This window comes from Talpa occidentalis, unplaced genomic scaffold (genome assembly GCF_014898055.3).
Source record: "Talpa occidentalis isolate TD23 unplaced genomic scaffold, MPIMG_talOcc4v2.1 talOcc4.6, whole genome shotgun sequence".
NCBI lineage: Eukaryota > Metazoa > Chordata > Mammalia > Eulipotyphla > Talpidae > Talpa > Talpa occidentalis.
The window spans coordinates 118690088-118708572 of NW_023604972.1; the positions used below are offsets into that span (position 1 = coordinate 118690088).

Consider the following 18485-nt stretch of genomic DNA (forward strand, 5'->3'; position numbering starts at 1 on the left):
AGTTGGGATTCTAATACAAATCCATTATGCTTTCGAAAATGAGGACTGCAGATCATTTTGGGTTTTTGTTTTTTTTAATTTATCTACTGCAGATCATTTTAAAGTGTCTTGTTTTATTATCTAGGAAAATAACAATAATTTGATAAAAGTATGCATAACCTGGAAGAGATTTCAGGATGAGAAAATTAATTCAGCTTGAGACATCCTAACAGATTTGTAGGCTTTACTAATGTGTCTCTTAAAATTGATCATAATATACATGAGGAAAGGTGTTATGTTAAAAATCTTAATATATATCATAATGGCTGGCACAGAGCTATGTACCCGGCAAGTGATCAAAATATATGTCATTAATTAAAGTAAAAGTATAGGAAAATAAATATTAGATTAGAAATATAAATGTGGAAATCGTCTGCCACTGACACAAAAATCTATATAAAAATAATTTCCCTTAGAGAATAAAGCCAAATTTTCTATTTTGAATTATTCATTCAATAATTCATTTTGGTATTTATTCATTCAAGTGAGAGCTTTCTAAAAGCACTATTAAGGACACACATTATTATTAGTCTCATGGTGCATAAATTATTGTAGAGACAAAAATTAATTATTGATTATTAACAAATAAGTTATTATAAATGGTGATCAGAAGGGAAGAGCCGGAAGACGGCAGACATGTGAGTCTTGGGGGAAAGAAGCAGATGCTGTGACCAGCCCATGAAATGGCACTGAGGTGAGAAGGAATCCGGCACTTTTCCAAGTAATGAGGCTTTTTGACTTCCACTTTCATTTCAGTTTGACATGCTACTATAAACAAACAGAAAAACAGGACAAAATTTAAAATCATCTACTTAGTTATAATATAGAGGGCTGTAGAAGCAATGGGGACAAAAAGATAACATTTCAGAGAGAATCTTTGAGAAGTGAGTTGAGAATCTGCCTCTGTCTCTGGAGGCACATGCCTATCTTGGACATTGGCTGAAGATCAAGTGGGCCTTTGCCAAGGAATAGAGAAACCAGTGGCATCTTTTGTTAGGGAAGGACTGCAGTGAAAAATTAGAGAAATGAATGGCTTCAGACACATGGTGCTTTTTCCCTCAAAATAGTGACTAATTTCAAAGATGCAGAGCAGGAGGGCAAAATGGTCAGCTGAGAGATTTCTTGCGGTTTCCCAAAGTTTAGGAGCAAAAGGCCTGGAAAGAGAACAAGAGTTGAGAGCCCTTGAGAGCTATATGACCCTGGCAACACCCACCCACTTCTTACTTAGGATCATGTGCCAATATGGCACATAAGCCATTTAAGGCTGACACTCTAGACTGGATTCCTATCAAAGAGCCACTATAGAGGGATAGAAAAGCCAGCAGAACTTAGTTGTATAGCTAAGAGTGGCAAGAGTGGAGACATGGACACAAACACAGAGTAAGTCACTTCCTCAAGACATTTGGCAGTCCTGAATTATGCAAGATGGGAGCCTGAAGAACTAAGTCAAATCTCTCAAAATTTTAAAAATTTGATTGTGGTGATGACTGCAAACTCTATAGAATAAACACCATTGTGCAGTTTAAATGGGTAAATTTTTAAACACAGAAATTACTTTTCAATAAAGCTGGCTTAAAAAAAAAAAACCCTCAAAGTCAGAGTGGAAATTCTGACCATATGTTATCATTGAGGAGACCAAGTTCTGCAAGTCTTTCAGCGAAAAATCCTGAAGTATCAAGCATTAAGAACAGGATGACCTGGAGGTGAATTGCAACTGGACTCAGTCAAGGAGTGGATTGAGGTGCTGTATTCTGCACTCTGCCTGGCAAAGGAAGAACAAAAATATCTTGATGGGTAATAACATCAACTGGAGCCTCTACTAGTTCTTAAAATATACACACGATTGTCTGTTATTAAACTAAAAATTACTAGGCATATGAGCAGTCTCGACCAATACAATGATTATATGACCAATAATCAAGGGGAAAAAATAATAGGCAATAAAATGGATATTCTCATGAGACCAAAATATTAGAGCTAAGAGATAAGACATTAGTATACATATGATTATTAAGTTAAAATTATGTTTTTAAAAAGAAGGAAATATAAGACCAATGTGATGGGCTATATTAGCAAATAAAATAAAGTGAAGATATACACAGGACTGATCATGCTCATGGTAAAGTTTTAATTTTATTCTACATCATAGTTTTAAGTAAGAAAGCAAAAATAAATTTGCATTTGACAATAATGAACCAAACAAACCATCTAAGAAGCCATAGTAAGAGATGATGGTAGCTAGGACTGAGATTGTTGTAGAAGATAGCGATTCTAAATTCAATATGTATTCTTGTTTGCCCACAGAAATAGCAACATGTCTCTAATTGTATGAATATTAGCATGTAGAAGACTAAAGTTTATTCCATAAACACATAAAGAGCTAAAAGAAAGTCATGCATAAACCAATGACAAAACTGTATTGTGAGCTAGGGATTATGATGAATCCAACCTTTCACAACTAAAATCCAAATAAATTAATTGGATTATCTTTCCTGATGCAGTTATTGTTCTCTTGATATGTGATTCCAAGAACCCTTAACCTCATCACCCAAGGAACAGCAACAGAAAGAAAAAAAGGGTGATCACAAATAGAAACTGCCAGTGAGGTACTTACATATGGATATTTAACAAGAAACCCATGGGAAAAAACTTACACAGAAGGAACTATTTTGAATCTGTTTCATGAAATTGCTTAATGCTTAAAGAAAATGTTTAATTTGTGCATGTTTCACTTGGGAAGCCATTCAGCTTAAATATATCTTGCCAATTTTATAATTTCTAAATGTATTCATATAGAACCAAATTTGGCAGGATATCAGCATAGTGTATCTCTGATAAAATGCCTGGAAGTATTACATGTTTAATGCTAGAAAATGTATTAAATAAAGGACAAAACTCCAATCTACAATGTAACCTATAAAACAAATAATTAAGTTACAATGAAAACTCTTGAAAGCTTGTGACCTACAAGACTACCATATCAATGACAGTGGACTATGGGTGTCTTGGTGGTGGGTACGATGTGGTAAGAAAACCTGAAAGGGGAGAACTTACACTTCTAATATACAAACTGACATGAACCAATGTTACAATAATTATTTTTAAAGAAAGTCAACTTTTTAAAAGTGTCTTGTTTTTTAAACTGCCAATTTTCCTTTAAAGACTTAATAATTTACAGAAAATTTATGAATGTCTGTTTTTCCACTCCACACCCATACTAAATACTACAAAATTTTCCTTCTTTGCCAATATGAGAGCACAAAAAGACAAATACTATTTTGGCTGCATTGTTTTTTTTCAGAATGGCATTTAATCTGTAAGAGAAGAAATACTTATAAAATCTGGTCACATATGAACTTTTATTTTTCTAATTACATGCTATTAGAGAATAACAATTGATGCTGATTTGAAGAAGCAAAAATTAAAAGTGACCCTCAATTACTCATCTCTATCAACTGCTTACTAAAGCTGTAATCAGTAAATGGTGGCATGCAAAAAAAAAAAAAAAGCCAAGTGTATTAGATTAAATATATTTTTAATTCTAGCTGTCAAAAATATTAGGGATTATCTAAAGATGGCAAATATTTTATTAGCAAAAATAAATGAAGAATTCTGAAATAGTAACTGAATTAAAAAAAATACAAAACATTCCTCAAAACAATCAAAAATAGAATGGCAAAGAAATGTCCACCTAAGAGGGAGAGAACTTTCCCAAAGTATGGTTTTATGAATTTTCTAGACTACAGCTCACCATCTCCTTTATTCTTGAACTCACTGTATTCTATTTTGTACCCAATATACATTACAGAGAAAGTTGCTAATACTCTAGGGAATATAGACTCACAATCCAAAATGATAGCAGATTTAAGGAGTACAATGACTGCCAAAAGAATTGTAAAACACTGGAAATGAAATTATTACAATAAACAACCCAGGAATTTTCAAATAATATGATAATATACCAAGGGGAGCAATTATGAGTAAAAATTCCATAGAAAAACAACAGAATTATTAAAGAATGAATTATTCAGGAATTATGTGAAGATGGAATTACTGCATTTTTTTTCTAGGACTTTTAGAAACTGTTTTAGATAAAAAGGAAATGAGAACTAAAGCAAAATTCCAAAAATATAATTTAACAGAAAAAAGATATACAATTATAAGTGGAAACATCAGTATAATAGGAGTCCCAGAGTAGAGAAAAAAAGAAGAGGAAGAGTTTTTTCGAGAATAAGTATAATTCCGCCAGAGCTAATGGATGTGTTCGAAATGAAAGGACAGGTGGAGTATTGCACAAGAGAGAAATAAACCACACCTATATGCAGTACAGTAAATTTTAAGAGTAGTGGAAAACAAAGCTTCTAATAAAAAAGAGCAAATACCAAACAAAAGAAATGGAATCGGGTTGATGTCAGACTCACCAACAGGAACACTGGATAGAAAAAGAAAATGAAATAATAGTTTCAAACTAGCAAGTAGCTTTCAAGTGTAAGCTCAAATTGTAATTCCAATGTGCAGATTTAATAAATATATTCTTTTTTTTTAAAGGTTTAATGTGCTATTTTTTTTTAAATATTTATTTATTTATACAAGCACTGGGTACAGTCAGAAGCGCGGGAGGGTGAGAGAATTCACCAGAGCCAGAGCGGGGAGCAGAGCAGGCAGAAGGACCGAAGTACACTGCTGAGGGGAGCAGCGGGCGGCAGGAGAGGTGTGCGCGCCATGTGGTACCCTCCTCCGGTGGCCAGGGAGCAGCCGGGGATCAAACCGGCGCTGCAGAGGCTGCAACCCAGCGCCCAACCACTGCACCACTAGGGAGGCCCTAATAAATATATTCTTAAGCATAAACGGTCTCCAAAGATATTTTAAAAAGCCTATACTGAATAGCTTTGCAAAAAGTATTCAAATTAGAAGAGAAACATGAAAAGAGATTCAGGAATTAAAGAATATGAAACATTTTAATAAATGTTAAAACTAAAGACAAACATTTTAAATTTAACAACCCATTTAATAACTCATTTATTGTAATAAATAGCATGTATCTCATATTAGGAAAAGTTAAATCTGGCAATTCTGAGTGGGAAAATAGCTATTAAAACTGAGCAAACCTGGAGGCAGAGAGGGAATGATCCAGTTGGCAGGTCCTCACCTGTATTTACAACTGCAGGGCACAACCCAAAAGCAAACACAGTGTGAAACAATGACAGGATTTACTTACACAGGGAGTGAGGAAAAGTTTGTTGTGGGGAGAGAGGGACTGTTTGTGAGAGAGAGATAGGAGAGTATTAACAGGCTGGCATGTGGCCAAAGGCCATCTGTCCTGCTGGCAATAGCTCCCACTGAGCAGAAACCAAGGTCCAAGCCAAAGCTGCACATAGCAAGATGGTGGCTTATCCACACTCCTGCTCACCAGAAGCTTAACTGGTAGAAGCCCAGCAGCTTACATCAAAAACCCAGCAGTTTATTGCCAAAATCCTCAGCTTCATTCCTATTCCTCATCAGCCTCCCCATAGGGAGTAGAGTTCTAAAGCTCCATCTTCTACCATCAAGATGACCCCAGGGGGTGAAGTCTAGAAAGCTATGAGCTTGAAGGACTTAAGTTGGCTATGAGTTGACTATGAGCTCCACCTACTGGCTCGGAGGTGGCTCCCCACTGTTCCCGTTGCACTATCATTGAGTGTGATCCTTTATGAAGGACTGATGGGGGTATAGCACAGGGGAAAATAGTGGCATATTGTGCAGTTGAGTGACCATATATCCTACTTTCTAACAATTTCACTCTTAGGGTATAACCAGGAGAAATTCCTGTACATTTTACCTAAAGATGTGAAAAATGTTCATATCATTTCTAAGTTACTCCAGTAAAAAACTAGAAATGGCAAATGCCCAAAAAAATCTCACTGTGGAAAATTTGGAAAAATATCGGCCAACAAAATTAGAAAATGTAATTATATCATATTTGGTGTTTTCACATATAAATATAAACATACAATATAATGGCATCAAACTGTACAGTTTTATATTATCCTTTTGAGCTCACATATGGCTTGATATCCACCTGGAATGCACACTACGAACACTTCAGTTACTGAGATATTGAAATATCTCCAAAGTGCTTGGAAATAGTCACTGCCCCACACCTTCCCATATGCTCCTGTATAATTTGCCTTGACTCCATCCCTGTGGTCTCCTTAGACTGCCTAACATTTCAGAAACTGACACTGCTAGAGGATTCCAGAACTCTACTCCAGCATAATGGCCAGCATCCCATCTGATAAATTAGTGCTGGTTGTTGACTATTACTATGCCATGTCATTAACTCTTTAAATTCTTACAATGTCTATGCTGTGAATATGCCATAATTTATTCAATTATCTCTTTAGCAATGAACAAGTGAGTTGTGTAAATGTTTTTATTTTATAAATGCCATTGTGATGAGCATGCTGTTTCATAACTTATTTGGAAGTTAGTAGGTCATACAAGGATTAACACCACTAAAACCCTATCCTGCTTAATCTTGACAATATTTTTAAAATATGGCATTGGATTGACGTGAAAAAGAAACTTGTAAAACAAAGGAGCCAAAGACCAAAAGTTCTTGAAAATATAAGAGCACTCCAGAAAAGCGTTTTCATGGTGGCTCAGAGAAACAGGTCTAACATTTTAAAAGAGCTCTCTCATATTAGAATGTTTCATTTGCTACTCAAAACAATTCTGCAGAAAATATTATCATTGGTAATTTGCCCAACTCAATCAATTAATAATGTATATAACTAAGATTAAAACAGGCCTTATGAATATATGTGCACTGTCTTCATGCCACAGCTTTCAATTTGATCTACTATTTCATATACACATTAATTAATATTAACCATTCTCAACTGAATATTGTTGATGTTTGCTGTCATCCTTGTGCTTGGTTTTGATATTACTACTTTTTAAAAAAGTCTCCAGGAGCAGCTTCTGACTTTGACCTGATGATCAGACTATCCTTAAAGTCAGGTGACTAAGCTATATCCTCCAATTGCTGATGGATTTAGACAAAAGGTTGTGATGGATCACTTTCCTCTCTAATCTGATAAGAGTGATTATGTCACTCCCATTCAGCTTGTTGGAAATAAAAACTGAAGTGCTTTAGGAAAGGAAAAGATGATGAACACTCTGAATGGTGCTAATGCTGAGAATATATATTCCTAGAGTTGTTTTTTTCACTTGGAGTGGAACTTTCATTTGGACTCAACAACACAAATTGGCATCCTTTCATAGCTGAAGCCTATGTTCTTTTGCCCTGGAAATATTCCTTCTAGAAACTGATAGTTTTTGTTTGTTTGAGGGAAATTTGACAGAACCCTTGACAATCCTACCATGACAACAAATTTGTTTCCATCCAGTTCTGTAATGTCAATTTGGTTTCAAGCATGTTACCTCATGCATTCCCGCCACGCGGCATCAATCTGTTATTTTAACTTCAATCTGCTGCAGGCTCAGAGAACGCTGTGGTGTGTCTGTAATTCATGTTTATTTTTAGAGCTATATGACTTTCATTAGAAATCACAAATCTATCTTTACCCAATTTAGACTTCTGTTCTGACAGAAATGTTCATGCCAGAGAGTTGCAATGAACAGGCTTTGAAAAATAATTGAAGGACTGTTCCTGGGGAAGTGTGATGGTGGTGGGGTATGTTCATGTCTATCCCTCTACAGGAATAAAAGATCCCTTCTAGGTGTATGATTCATGCCGCCAAAAGATATCAGGTGAAGTTTTTTTCAAAGACGGTGATTATAAAGTGAGTCTGATAAATAGAACACTCCTAAAGACCTAAAGATGCAAAGATATTTAAAAGAAAGCATCTTTAAAGAAGGGGCTAGCACTCATTACATGCCCAGCAGGTTCCAAGCACTTTCTGTAACATAAAGTGGTATTATTGTTACTGTCCCCATAGTAGAGTCGACCAAACTGTGCAAATAAAGAGCAGAGCCAAGCTGTGAATCCAAAATTCCCAAATTCCCAAATCATTGACTTTTCAGCCTGTGTAGCATACGTGTTGCATGAGAGTGTGGTCTGGCCCCTAGGGGTGCATTGCCTCATGCTCCTAATTCCTTACTGCTTCCTGCATAAACCCCCTTGGCATGGAACATTATAGGACTCTCAATGGGGCCAGAGAGTAACCTCAATATCTCAATCATGGGGCATGCTTTGGCAAATGGGTTCTTATATTAAGTGTAATTCAAGCAGGAACTTGTGTTCTGACAGAAATGTTCATGCCAGGAGCATTTCAATGGGCAGACCTTGAAAAATAATTGAAGAACTCTTCCTAGGGCGGTAGAGTTTGTGTGGTTGATCTTGCTCTCTTCTACCTTCATCAAGACCATGAGAAAGACTCATTGACCTGATGGGAGAATGAAAAATAGCCTGTGAAAAATATACTAGTTACGGAGGGATTAAAGAGAAGAAGGAGGGGGCAGGAAGGCAGGGGATAAGTCTTTGTCATGGGGGTTCTGGTGGAAGATTTATGATGCCTCTGCACAAATGGAGAGGTGAGAGCTATGTAGATATGTAAATGACCGCCCAAATAATAAAAACTGAGAAAAAGGAAAAAAGAAATTTAATATTAGGCTACCAGACATATCAGAGGATTTAAGCTAGATTGTTCCTTGTTTACCACACATTGATAGTGGGTAAATTACATTTTGAAATGAAAGGAGGTGAGTGTCGCAAATGATAATCAGGGAAATGATCTGTATTTATTCATCAAGTGGTTAGTGGATGTATTTATTGAAGGACAGCCCTAGCAAGTCACTTTTCCAGACGTGGAGCATACAAACAGATAGCAAAGCATACATTATCTTTGTCTTCATGGAGAGGGGTCCATCACATAATCACACAAATGGAAGCCTGGTTGCAAATGAAAGTACATGCAGTTGAAGCTGATAAGGAGTGGGGGCAGCTGTGGGCACTGGGGATGTGAATATGAACAAGCCTTTAGAGAACACAACAAGCTACTCCTTTCATGCTCAAACAACAATTCTAGCTCTTTTGTTTGAAGGGGAAGCCTAAAGAATTTCTAGATAATATGCCACCCAGAAATGTAGCTCATTAGCTTCCAGGCATCAGAGTTATGCCTCTTAGGAGTGGTCTATTGATATAGCAATTAATTCTCACTTGAGTCTAGTTTTATACCAAATACGCTGAGTAGTCTGTATGAATAATAGAAGACAGCTCGGGGATGTGTTTGTCCCATACTCTCTGCTTCTCTCATGGAAATCTTGTTGAGCTGCCAAAATGAAAATTGACCTCATTAAAAGCATCCCAACAGTCAGTGCTCAGCCGAGTTGAGGATGCTGGGAAACTGCCATTGCTGAGCCGAGATGCTGGGTGTAAATTAGAAGGAGCAGGTTTTCCCTGACAGGACAGGAGGAACAAAATAAAGTAGCACCACTGGGTTGTACACTATCCAAGACTTCTTCGAGAACTGTGGCATTTATACTTAGACTTTTTCATTGTACAAACTAATATTTTTCTTATTTTATTATTAATACCTGTAACTGCTCTGAGGAAACCTAACTCAATAGATCTTGCCTCCTGGGTTAGTTACCCCTTCATCGCTGCTGCCTCCCCATGACAGCTGATGCCCTAGTATGACGTCCATTCAGCTCTCATCTGTGACTCGAAACCCACAGACGTGCCCTGATTCTGTTCCTCTCCTCAGTTTCCAGAAAAATAGTAAAATTTTTAGACATGCAATAATTCCATTTTCCTGTACACTTTAAGCACCTGCTGACTTAAATAAGGCAAACAGGAAAGGGGAATATTCCTGAGGTTGAGAAATGTGAGCAAGTTGCCAGGTTTCTGAGAGCCTGATCTGCTCAACCATCAAACGTTGTTAAAAATGGCTGCAATTATTCATAGTTCAAGTAAAAATATCTGTGAATTAACTAGAGCATAGAAACTCAATGTGATGGAGTAAAAAAAAAAAAAAAAATGTAACTCTCAGGCTGACATAAGACAAGTTCAATGTCCATGTCAGTATGGAATGTTTAATCAGTTGATACTCTAGGCAGGCTTTAAAACAGTAGAAAATATTCAGAGGACAGTGAGAAAGATGGTAAAAACCTGGAAATACCACATTATTGAAATATCTCTGAAGTGATCTTTTAGAGAACAGAAAATTTGTGAGTGTAGAATGATTCTGGAAATATTTTCAAATAAAGTCCTATCATGTGGAAGGAAGAATAGAATTTCACTATTACAAAGGTCAGAAGTATGTCCAAACATGGATTTTCTAAAACCAAAGAAATTGACTCATTTGAATCTGGACTTTATGAAAGTTTGAGTTGTTTGAAAATGGAATAGCCTGGCTGTATAAAAGTAGTAAAGTTCCTGTCCCTGGACATTCCCCAGCAGAGGCCACGTTGCCACTTTTTATGAACAGGAGGGAGAATGAGAAGAAAGTCCCAGGAGTCTGTAGTAGGACACAGGTTACCCTGTACAAACGTCCAGAGTGCCCTCCAATTGCCCGGCAATTTCACCCATAGAGACTATTCCTCCACATAAGGACAGAGATGTCACCCAGGCATTAGAAAAATATTCAGACAATCAATTCCAAAGAACACCTGCACCCCTATGTTTATAGCAGCACTGTTTACAATAGCTAAGCTTTGGAAACAACCCAAATGCCCAAAAATAGATGACTGGATCAAGAAGATGTGGTACATATATACCATGGAATATTACTCAGCATTCAAAAAAGATAAACACATGCAATTTGCTGCAACATGGATGGCGCTGGAAGGGATCATGCTCAGCGAAATAAGCCAAAAAGAAAAAGAAAAATACCGGATGGTCTCACTCATAGCAGGAATCTAGAAAACTTAAATAATGGACCAGGAAAATGAAAAACTATAAGAAAGTGAAAATCAAAATCAACAAAAAACTATGAACCAGAGACACTTTTAGGGGGGCGGGGGCGGGAGGGGAGGGATTGGGGTCAGAATGGGGGGCGGCAATTGTATGGGGAATATAACAATAAAATTTATTAAAAAAAAATAAATAAATAAATAAATTCCATTCTCAAAAAAAAAAAAAAAAAAAAAAAAAAAAAAAAAAAATTCAGACAAACCTGATGATCCCACCACAGTGGAGAAAGCTGTACTTTGATGACAATGCATTCAGCACAAAATGACACAAAATGGCCCTGTGAGAATTGCTAATTCAATCCAGTTTTTAAAATGCTGTCTAAATTTAGATGTGCATATGGTACTCATTTAATAAAACTTAAAAGTGACACTTCTTGACAGGCAAGGGAAATATTTAAGTGCCAACTTCAGAACCACAAATCTGTTCAGATACTATAACTTGTGAATGAGATACTTTGCCAATTTTTAATGCAAATAAGGTATATGTATATAAAAACACATACTTTTAAAAGCATTGCTTCTTGTATTGTGTGCCCTTGTAAGGCAAGTATTTTAACTAAAATTATGTCATTAATATTATTTTTTCTCATATACCAGTATTTTTAAATGGCACAAAATGATTATTCTGATATAGTCCATGAGTTGAGTCACAGTAGGCAGTATTATATTTTGCCTCACGTTAACTTTAAAATCATATTTAGCATTTGTTTTATTCTACTGAAAGTAAATATGTTCATTGACTGTTAATTAGAAAAGGAGAAGGATTTGTGACATTCTTTAAGTAGCAATCAAATTAATAAAAGTACAATTAAAATTTATATCAATAGATTTTAATTTCTTTGATTTCCTCATTATTGGGTTAATGAGCAAGTCAAAAAAATTTAAAAATCTGTATTTTGCTTTTGGTAAGCTATTTATTTGGACCATATTAATTCTTCCCATCCATGAACACAGGTCATTTTTTATTGCTTTTTTATCTGTATTTTTCCTCATTTATTATTAGTATATAAAATACAACAGAATTTTGTTAATTTTGTAGACTACCAATTTTATGTGTTCATTTATCATTTTAAGTGTGTTTTTTGTGGAGCCTATAGGTTTTTTTTCTATGTATAGTGTCATATCTGCAAGTAATGAAAGTTTCACTTCTTATCTAATTGGGATTCCTCTTATTTCTTGTTATCTGATTGCTCTAGTTAAAACTAGAATAAAGACTATAACTAAGATGAAAATGCATACATTGTGCAAAAATGAAAAATGATGTAAAAAATATATTTAAAAAAGAAAAGCAAATATAAAAAATATTCAGATACTGCTTTATAGTTTTCTTCTTTGTGGTATCTTGGTCAGTTTTAGTATTCAGGTAATGTTTGCATCATAGAATATATTAGGAAATAGTCCCTCTATCTTGAATTTTTTGGAATAAATTGAATTCAGTGAGCATAAGTTTTGTTTGTTTTTTTAAGGTTTGATAAAGTTTCCTTGTAAGGTCGTCTGGTACTGACTTTCATATATATGGATATTTTTCTTGTTTCATTTTCCATAATTGTGGTCAGTCTATACAAATTTTCTGATTCTTCTTGGATTGGTTTTGGTAAACCATTGTTTTTAAAATTTATCCATTTCTTCAAGATTATTGAATTTGTTAGCATATAGTTGTTTATAGTAATTTTTTTAAAAAGATTTATTTATTTATACAAGGACTGGGCTACAGGCCAGATGTGTGGGAGGGTGAGAGAATTCACCAGAGACAGAGCGGGGAACAGAACAGGCAGACTGACGAAATACACTGCTGAGGGGAGCAGCAGGTGAGACAGGAGAGGTCTGCTGCGCCATGTAGGACCCTCGCCGGCCGGCAGGAATCGAACCAGCACTGCAGAGGCTGCGGTCAGCTTCACAGTGCACTGCTCCACCACCTGCGCCACCAGGGAGACCCTATTTATAGTAATCTTATGAGCCTTTGAATTTCTAAGATATCTGTAGTAATTTTCTGTCTCCATAATTCTATTGAAGTTTTCTCTCTTCATTATTAGCCTGGTTAGATTTATGAACTTTAACTTCTCAATGAATCCGCTCTTAGTCTCATTAATCTTTTGCATGATCATCTTGATTTCTCTTTTATTTCCACTCTAGTTTTAATTATTTCCTTCATTCTATTAAGTTTTAGTTTTTTTTCTTCTTTTCCAAGTTCCTTTAGGTGTGATGTTAAATTGCTTATTTGGGATTTGTCCCTCTTTTTAATGTAATCCTGTATTGAAGTTAACTTCTTTCTTAAAATCTTTTTGGTTGTATCCTAAGTTCTGTTTCTGTGTCCTCATCCTTGATCCAGAATATGGTTTTGTGATTTGATTCTTCTCAAGAAAAAAATCCCTACTCATATTTGAGTGCTACTAATAATGAGAAATTTTATCATTTGAAATTTTCTTATTGGCTCCTATTATCTGCAGGCCTGTAGACTGCTAGGATCCCCTTCCTATTCTCTATAACATCAAACACGTCAAAACACAATAGAAATTGTTTTCATGTAGATTTAGGGTTAGGGGGCATTGGCAAAGATTTAAGTCCATACAAGTAAACTTGAAAATATTACAGTCAAGAGGTTTGGATAAAAAAATGAGTCAAAAACAAATAGAGACAGGCCTCCCCCACTGGCACAGTGGGTTGAGCACAGTGCTATGAAGCTGTCCTCAACCTATGTAGTGCCGGTTCGATTCCCGGCTGGCCAGGGGGAGTCCCATCTGGCGCAGCAGACCTCTCCTGTCTCACCTGCTGCTCCCCTCAGCAGTGTATTTCAGTCAATCTGCCTGTTCTGCTCCCCACTCTGTCTTTGGTGAATTCTCTCATCCTCCCATGCCTCTAGACTGTACCCCAGTGCTTGTATAAATAAATCTTAAAAAAAAAAAAAAGAGAGAGAGAGAGAGAAAACAAAAAGTGAACGGAGCCAAAGAAAAAGATGAAACATGGAGTGAGGGAGAGATGCAGAGCACATCCGTGATGGTGGGGGGCAGGGAGCAAGGGGAGTGGGAATGGCGGAGAGAAGGCTTTGCTTTGCTGCTGTCAGTTGGACATTCCATTCAACTGCCCTTGGTGGGGGTTCCAGTCCACTGAGCATGCCCAGTTTGTGTGACTGCTTCCACCTAGTAGAACAATCAGCAAGATCACCATAAAGGCTTTACCAACACCAGGCCAGTAAAGTGACTACTCAAAACCTATCCAATTTTGTGATCAATGGGCCCACGTTTAGGGACAGCAATTCCTTTGGTCTACAAAAATGGTTTGAGTCCAAGTCTCTAATTTCTTCCTTCTCAGATACTCTGGCCTCACCAAAAGGACAATATTTGGTGAGATGCAGCCATTTTGTTGGTCAGCAGGCGCTAAGAAGCAAGAAAATGTCATAGTGGTAGAACACAGCATCTTCCTCCTCAACAGCAGCCCATCGCTAGAAGCTCCCAGATCACTGTGCCAATCAAGTGGAGTAGGGATTTTAATTTAGAGAATCTTATGTGAACCTTATATAAGAAATTTGCCAACCCACTTCTTCAACTTACTAGCTTTACTGTTTCTAAGACCTAGGTGCTAGCTCTTAGAGAGCCTGAAACAGCCAAACATGACTCAGAACACAGAGGAATCTGTAGGTAAGCATCTGGGGATGGGGAGAAACTGGGCATTTTGTACCTACATGGCCATATGCAATGAAGGGTGAGGCATGATGTGTGTCACTGAAGGGGGACTGTACCCCCTAAAGGTTTTATTAAAAGGTATGTTAAATTAAGTTCATTTCACATTTCTCTCCCTTTATTCCAAAATAGAAAAACCAACAATGTAAATAACCATTGATGGGCCAGGAATCTGAGAGATGGTTGTCTTACCTTCTTTAAAATACATAGTGTACCTGAGTAGAAAGTGACTACTACCCAAAGACGGTTTTTTGCTTAATTTAAAATATTGGAAGAGACATTTGGAAATACTTTCCCATGGTTTCCAAGTAGGTTTGCCTTTCTGCTTTGCCAAAAAAAGGGGGGAGCATGTTGTTTATTTGGAAGGCTGTGGAAACTCACCACCTCCAAATGTATCTCACCTCCCAACTCTCCATCTGGCATGAAATTGCTTGATTCCATTGACTCCATTTTTTTGTTGTTGTTGTTTTTTGGAGAGTTTTATTCAAACACAAGTGTTCCTAGAAATCACAAGATAAAATATTTAGGTCATAATCATAAAAGAGCCAGACTCCATGAGCATGGGATCTGAGGAAGCACCTGGCAGGGCCAGCAGGAAGATGGGAAGAGAGAGGGAAAAGGAAGATGGAAGGTAGAAGAGAAGCTACTGCTTCCACTCTTGCCTTCTAACACTTGAGCCAAATGTGATGGATTTCAGGTCATGTAGTCTGAAAGCTAAAACTTGCTAGAGGGGATTTACAGGGTGATGCCCAATTGTCTAGACGGATAAGTAGGAATCGATGACTTTTTAAAAAAGATTTATTTATTGGGCCTCCCCGGTGGCGCAGCGGTTGAGCGCTGGGTTGCGAAGCTGCCCGTGGCCTCTGCGGCGCCGGTTCGATCCCGGCTGCTCCCCGGCCACCAGAAGAGGGTCCCGCATGGCGCGCAGACCTCTCCTGCCGCCCGCTGCTCCCCTCAGCAGTGTACTTCGGTCCTTCTGCCTGCTCTGCTCCCTGCTCTGGCTCTGGTGAATTCTCTCACCCTCCCGCGCTTCTGACTGTACCCAGTGCTTGTATAAATAAATAAATAAATAAATAAATAGATAAATAAATAAATAAATAAAAAGATTTATTTATTTATTCAAGAACTGGGGTTCACTATACCAGAGGTGCTGGTGGTGAGAGGATTCACCAGAGACAGAGGGGAGGAGAACACTGCTGCGGGGAGCAGCGGGTGAGACAGGAGAGGTCTGCTGCGCCATGTGGCTATGTCCCTGGCCGGCCAGGGATCGAACTCGCGCTACAGAGACTGCAGACAGCTTCACAGTGCTGTGCTGAACCCCTTGCACCACCAGGGAGGCCCAAGAATCTATCACTTTTAATCTCCCCCACCCATACACATGTTAATTCAGGTTTTGAAAAATAATTGAACACGTGTTATTTTCAATGTCAAGTATATGAAATATGAATAAGACACAGTTCCTGCCCTCAGAGGGCTAGCAGTCCAGGAGAGGTGGAAAGTGAGAGAGGGAAAGGAGAAAGCAGGACAAAGAGGAGAGGAGAGTACGACAGAGAGAGAAGGTGATTAAAACCTTTCTGTGACTATTGCATAATAAGTTAAAGAAGGACATTTTAGCACACATTTAATTCTTCCTTTTCTTTACAATTCTCGTTTTAGAGACTTTTGGAGATATTAACCTCACACTCAGCATGCTGAACAAGGAAGATAATATTAGCAAGGTAGGAAAAAACAGAGAAAAATCTCATTCCCATTCACTTTTTCTTGTCCAGTTGTTGCAATATTTCATAGATGCCCTTCTTTCCTTGACTTCTGTGTTTCTCTTTGGCTTCCCACAGGGCATTCACTTTCTCAGAAAATACAATTCTAATGGAAGTCATTAAGTCATTATAATGTTTAAACAATAATATTTAGCATTGAGAAATCAGAGTATCCAGTTCTAGAAGCTAGCAAAAAAAAAACAAACCCAAATACCCCTCACCGTAAACTTACCAAGACAGATGCAGAAAGCTGGGGTGTGGGCAAGGGGCTTGGGGGAGAGGACTTCAGACTTAACCATGTGTGCAATTTGAGGGGTCTGTGCAAATACCAAAAGGTCTCCCCTACATATATCCGTCTGCAGTTTCACAACTAGAGACTTTTTTCCTCTAGGATTTGAAGGCTTTTCTGGCTTTATTAACCTTTCATAAAGTAATAACAGCTACCCCTCACTGAACACTTATCTATTATAGAGTTAGATGCTCTCCAAACAACAGCACATCATATTATGTTCACACCTCACACCTTGATGAGGTAGGTATCACTGTTTCCATTTGACAACTGAAAAGTGGGGCATAGAGAAGTTACATGACTTGCCTAAGAACAGCAGGACTGTACGAACTCTTCTGTCTGACTCCAGAATGATGCCCCTGATCATTCAGTGTGGCTTCCCCACGAAGGACGGCATCCATATTTTTATCTCTTAATCCAGTGGTTTTCCACCTTCACTGCCTGTTAGAATTCCTTATGCAAAAGGTCCTTTCACACCTTAAACACAGGTAACGTGCCTGAGGCTGTTGGAGAATTCAGAACTTCTCTCATCTTCCAAAGCTACATAACTGTCTGAGAGATTCAGGAGAGCCTCACACCTCGCATCTACTGAGTGTCCCTATCCTCTAGGTTACAGCTCTATCCAAAAGGATTCACAAGTTTCTCTTCACAAAGACATGGATGAAGCAAGGGTCTGAAAATTCCCCCTAAGATCCAGTTTCATAGCTTAGCAGCCTCTTTGTGTTCCTCACGGTGTGTTCTTAATACCCTGTGACTCCCTGCTGGGAAGAGAAACAGTTAGGGCCTTTCCATTCTCCTGAGCATCCTGCAGTCATCCTACAATGGTGATTTTCAAGAGACTTCAATGTATCAGGTAGCCCACTCCTGCCTTCAATTAGATTTTGCCACAGAGATGTAGACAAATTCATTTTTAGAAAGAACTTTGCTTTACATATAAGCCTTTTGAACTGAAGATGCATTGTGTAGGAGAGACATAGTGCTTCTTAATGGTTTGTCCATTGGGATTTCATCTGCTCCTTCAAGTTTCTGTATCTATCCTTATATGTTCACAGGAAGACATTTACAGTCACCTCATTTCCATTATTCAGAATACTGATATCTTGGATGATGCAATTGTCCAACGGTTTATTTATTATGCTTCTAAGGACATGAGAGATGACAATGTAAGTAAGTTTGATTCTTGATGATGAATCAGTAAGGAACCAGCAAGAGATCTTTAAGAGCTCCCACTTCCCCTGCGTAGATAGAAAGCTATAAGCATTTTCTATATCACTGCCAGGACGACAGATCACTTTCATTTGTTCTGTATGATAATTCAAATACCACTGTAGCACCCATTTTTTTATGCCTTCGCAGATCAAGAAACTGAGCAAAGTTAAGAATTACTTTAGTGCTAATATTATTCAGTTCGCTTTTACATAAGGTGATACTTGGAGGGATTTTTTTTTTTTTTCAAATTACCACAGCTGTCTGTTGACAGAAAACTGGAACCCAGCAGTTTTGACTCCCTTATGTACCTACTTTTCTATGTATGATATCCATTGTATCTGAAAAGTTATTTAAAGGAATAGTTTTGAGTCCCAGGATACTGCTATTTTCTTCCCGAAAGCTTATATGTTCCTGCCAAGAGCACTGACAATCTAAGATTAAGTACATGGTTTGAGATTTTGGGAGCTATTTCTGTGACTCAAACTTAGACTGTAGTCCATAGAGTACTTTTTCAACCTTACATCATAATGCAGCCCCTTGGTATCTTCGCTCCACAGATGAGATGAGGAATACCGGGGTTTCACCATTGTTTGGGTC

The 18485-nt window shown here is 37.5% G+C and overlaps 1 protein-coding gene across 1 annotated transcript in view; it reads left to right on the plus strand.

Moving 5' to 3' along the window:
* Positions 1-14052: 14052 nt before the first annotated feature.
* Positions 14053-18485, plus strand: part of MROH2B (maestro heat like repeat family member 2B) — a 53948-nt gene continuing 49515 nt past the window's right edge. Inside the window, 3 exon segments of the mRNA XM_037529777.2 lie at positions 14053-14591; positions 16290-16351; positions 17732-17842. Of these exon segments, the coding sequence (XP_037385674.1) occupies positions 14564-14591; positions 16290-16351; positions 17732-17842 (201 nt within the window). The 5' untranslated portion in view covers positions 14053-14563.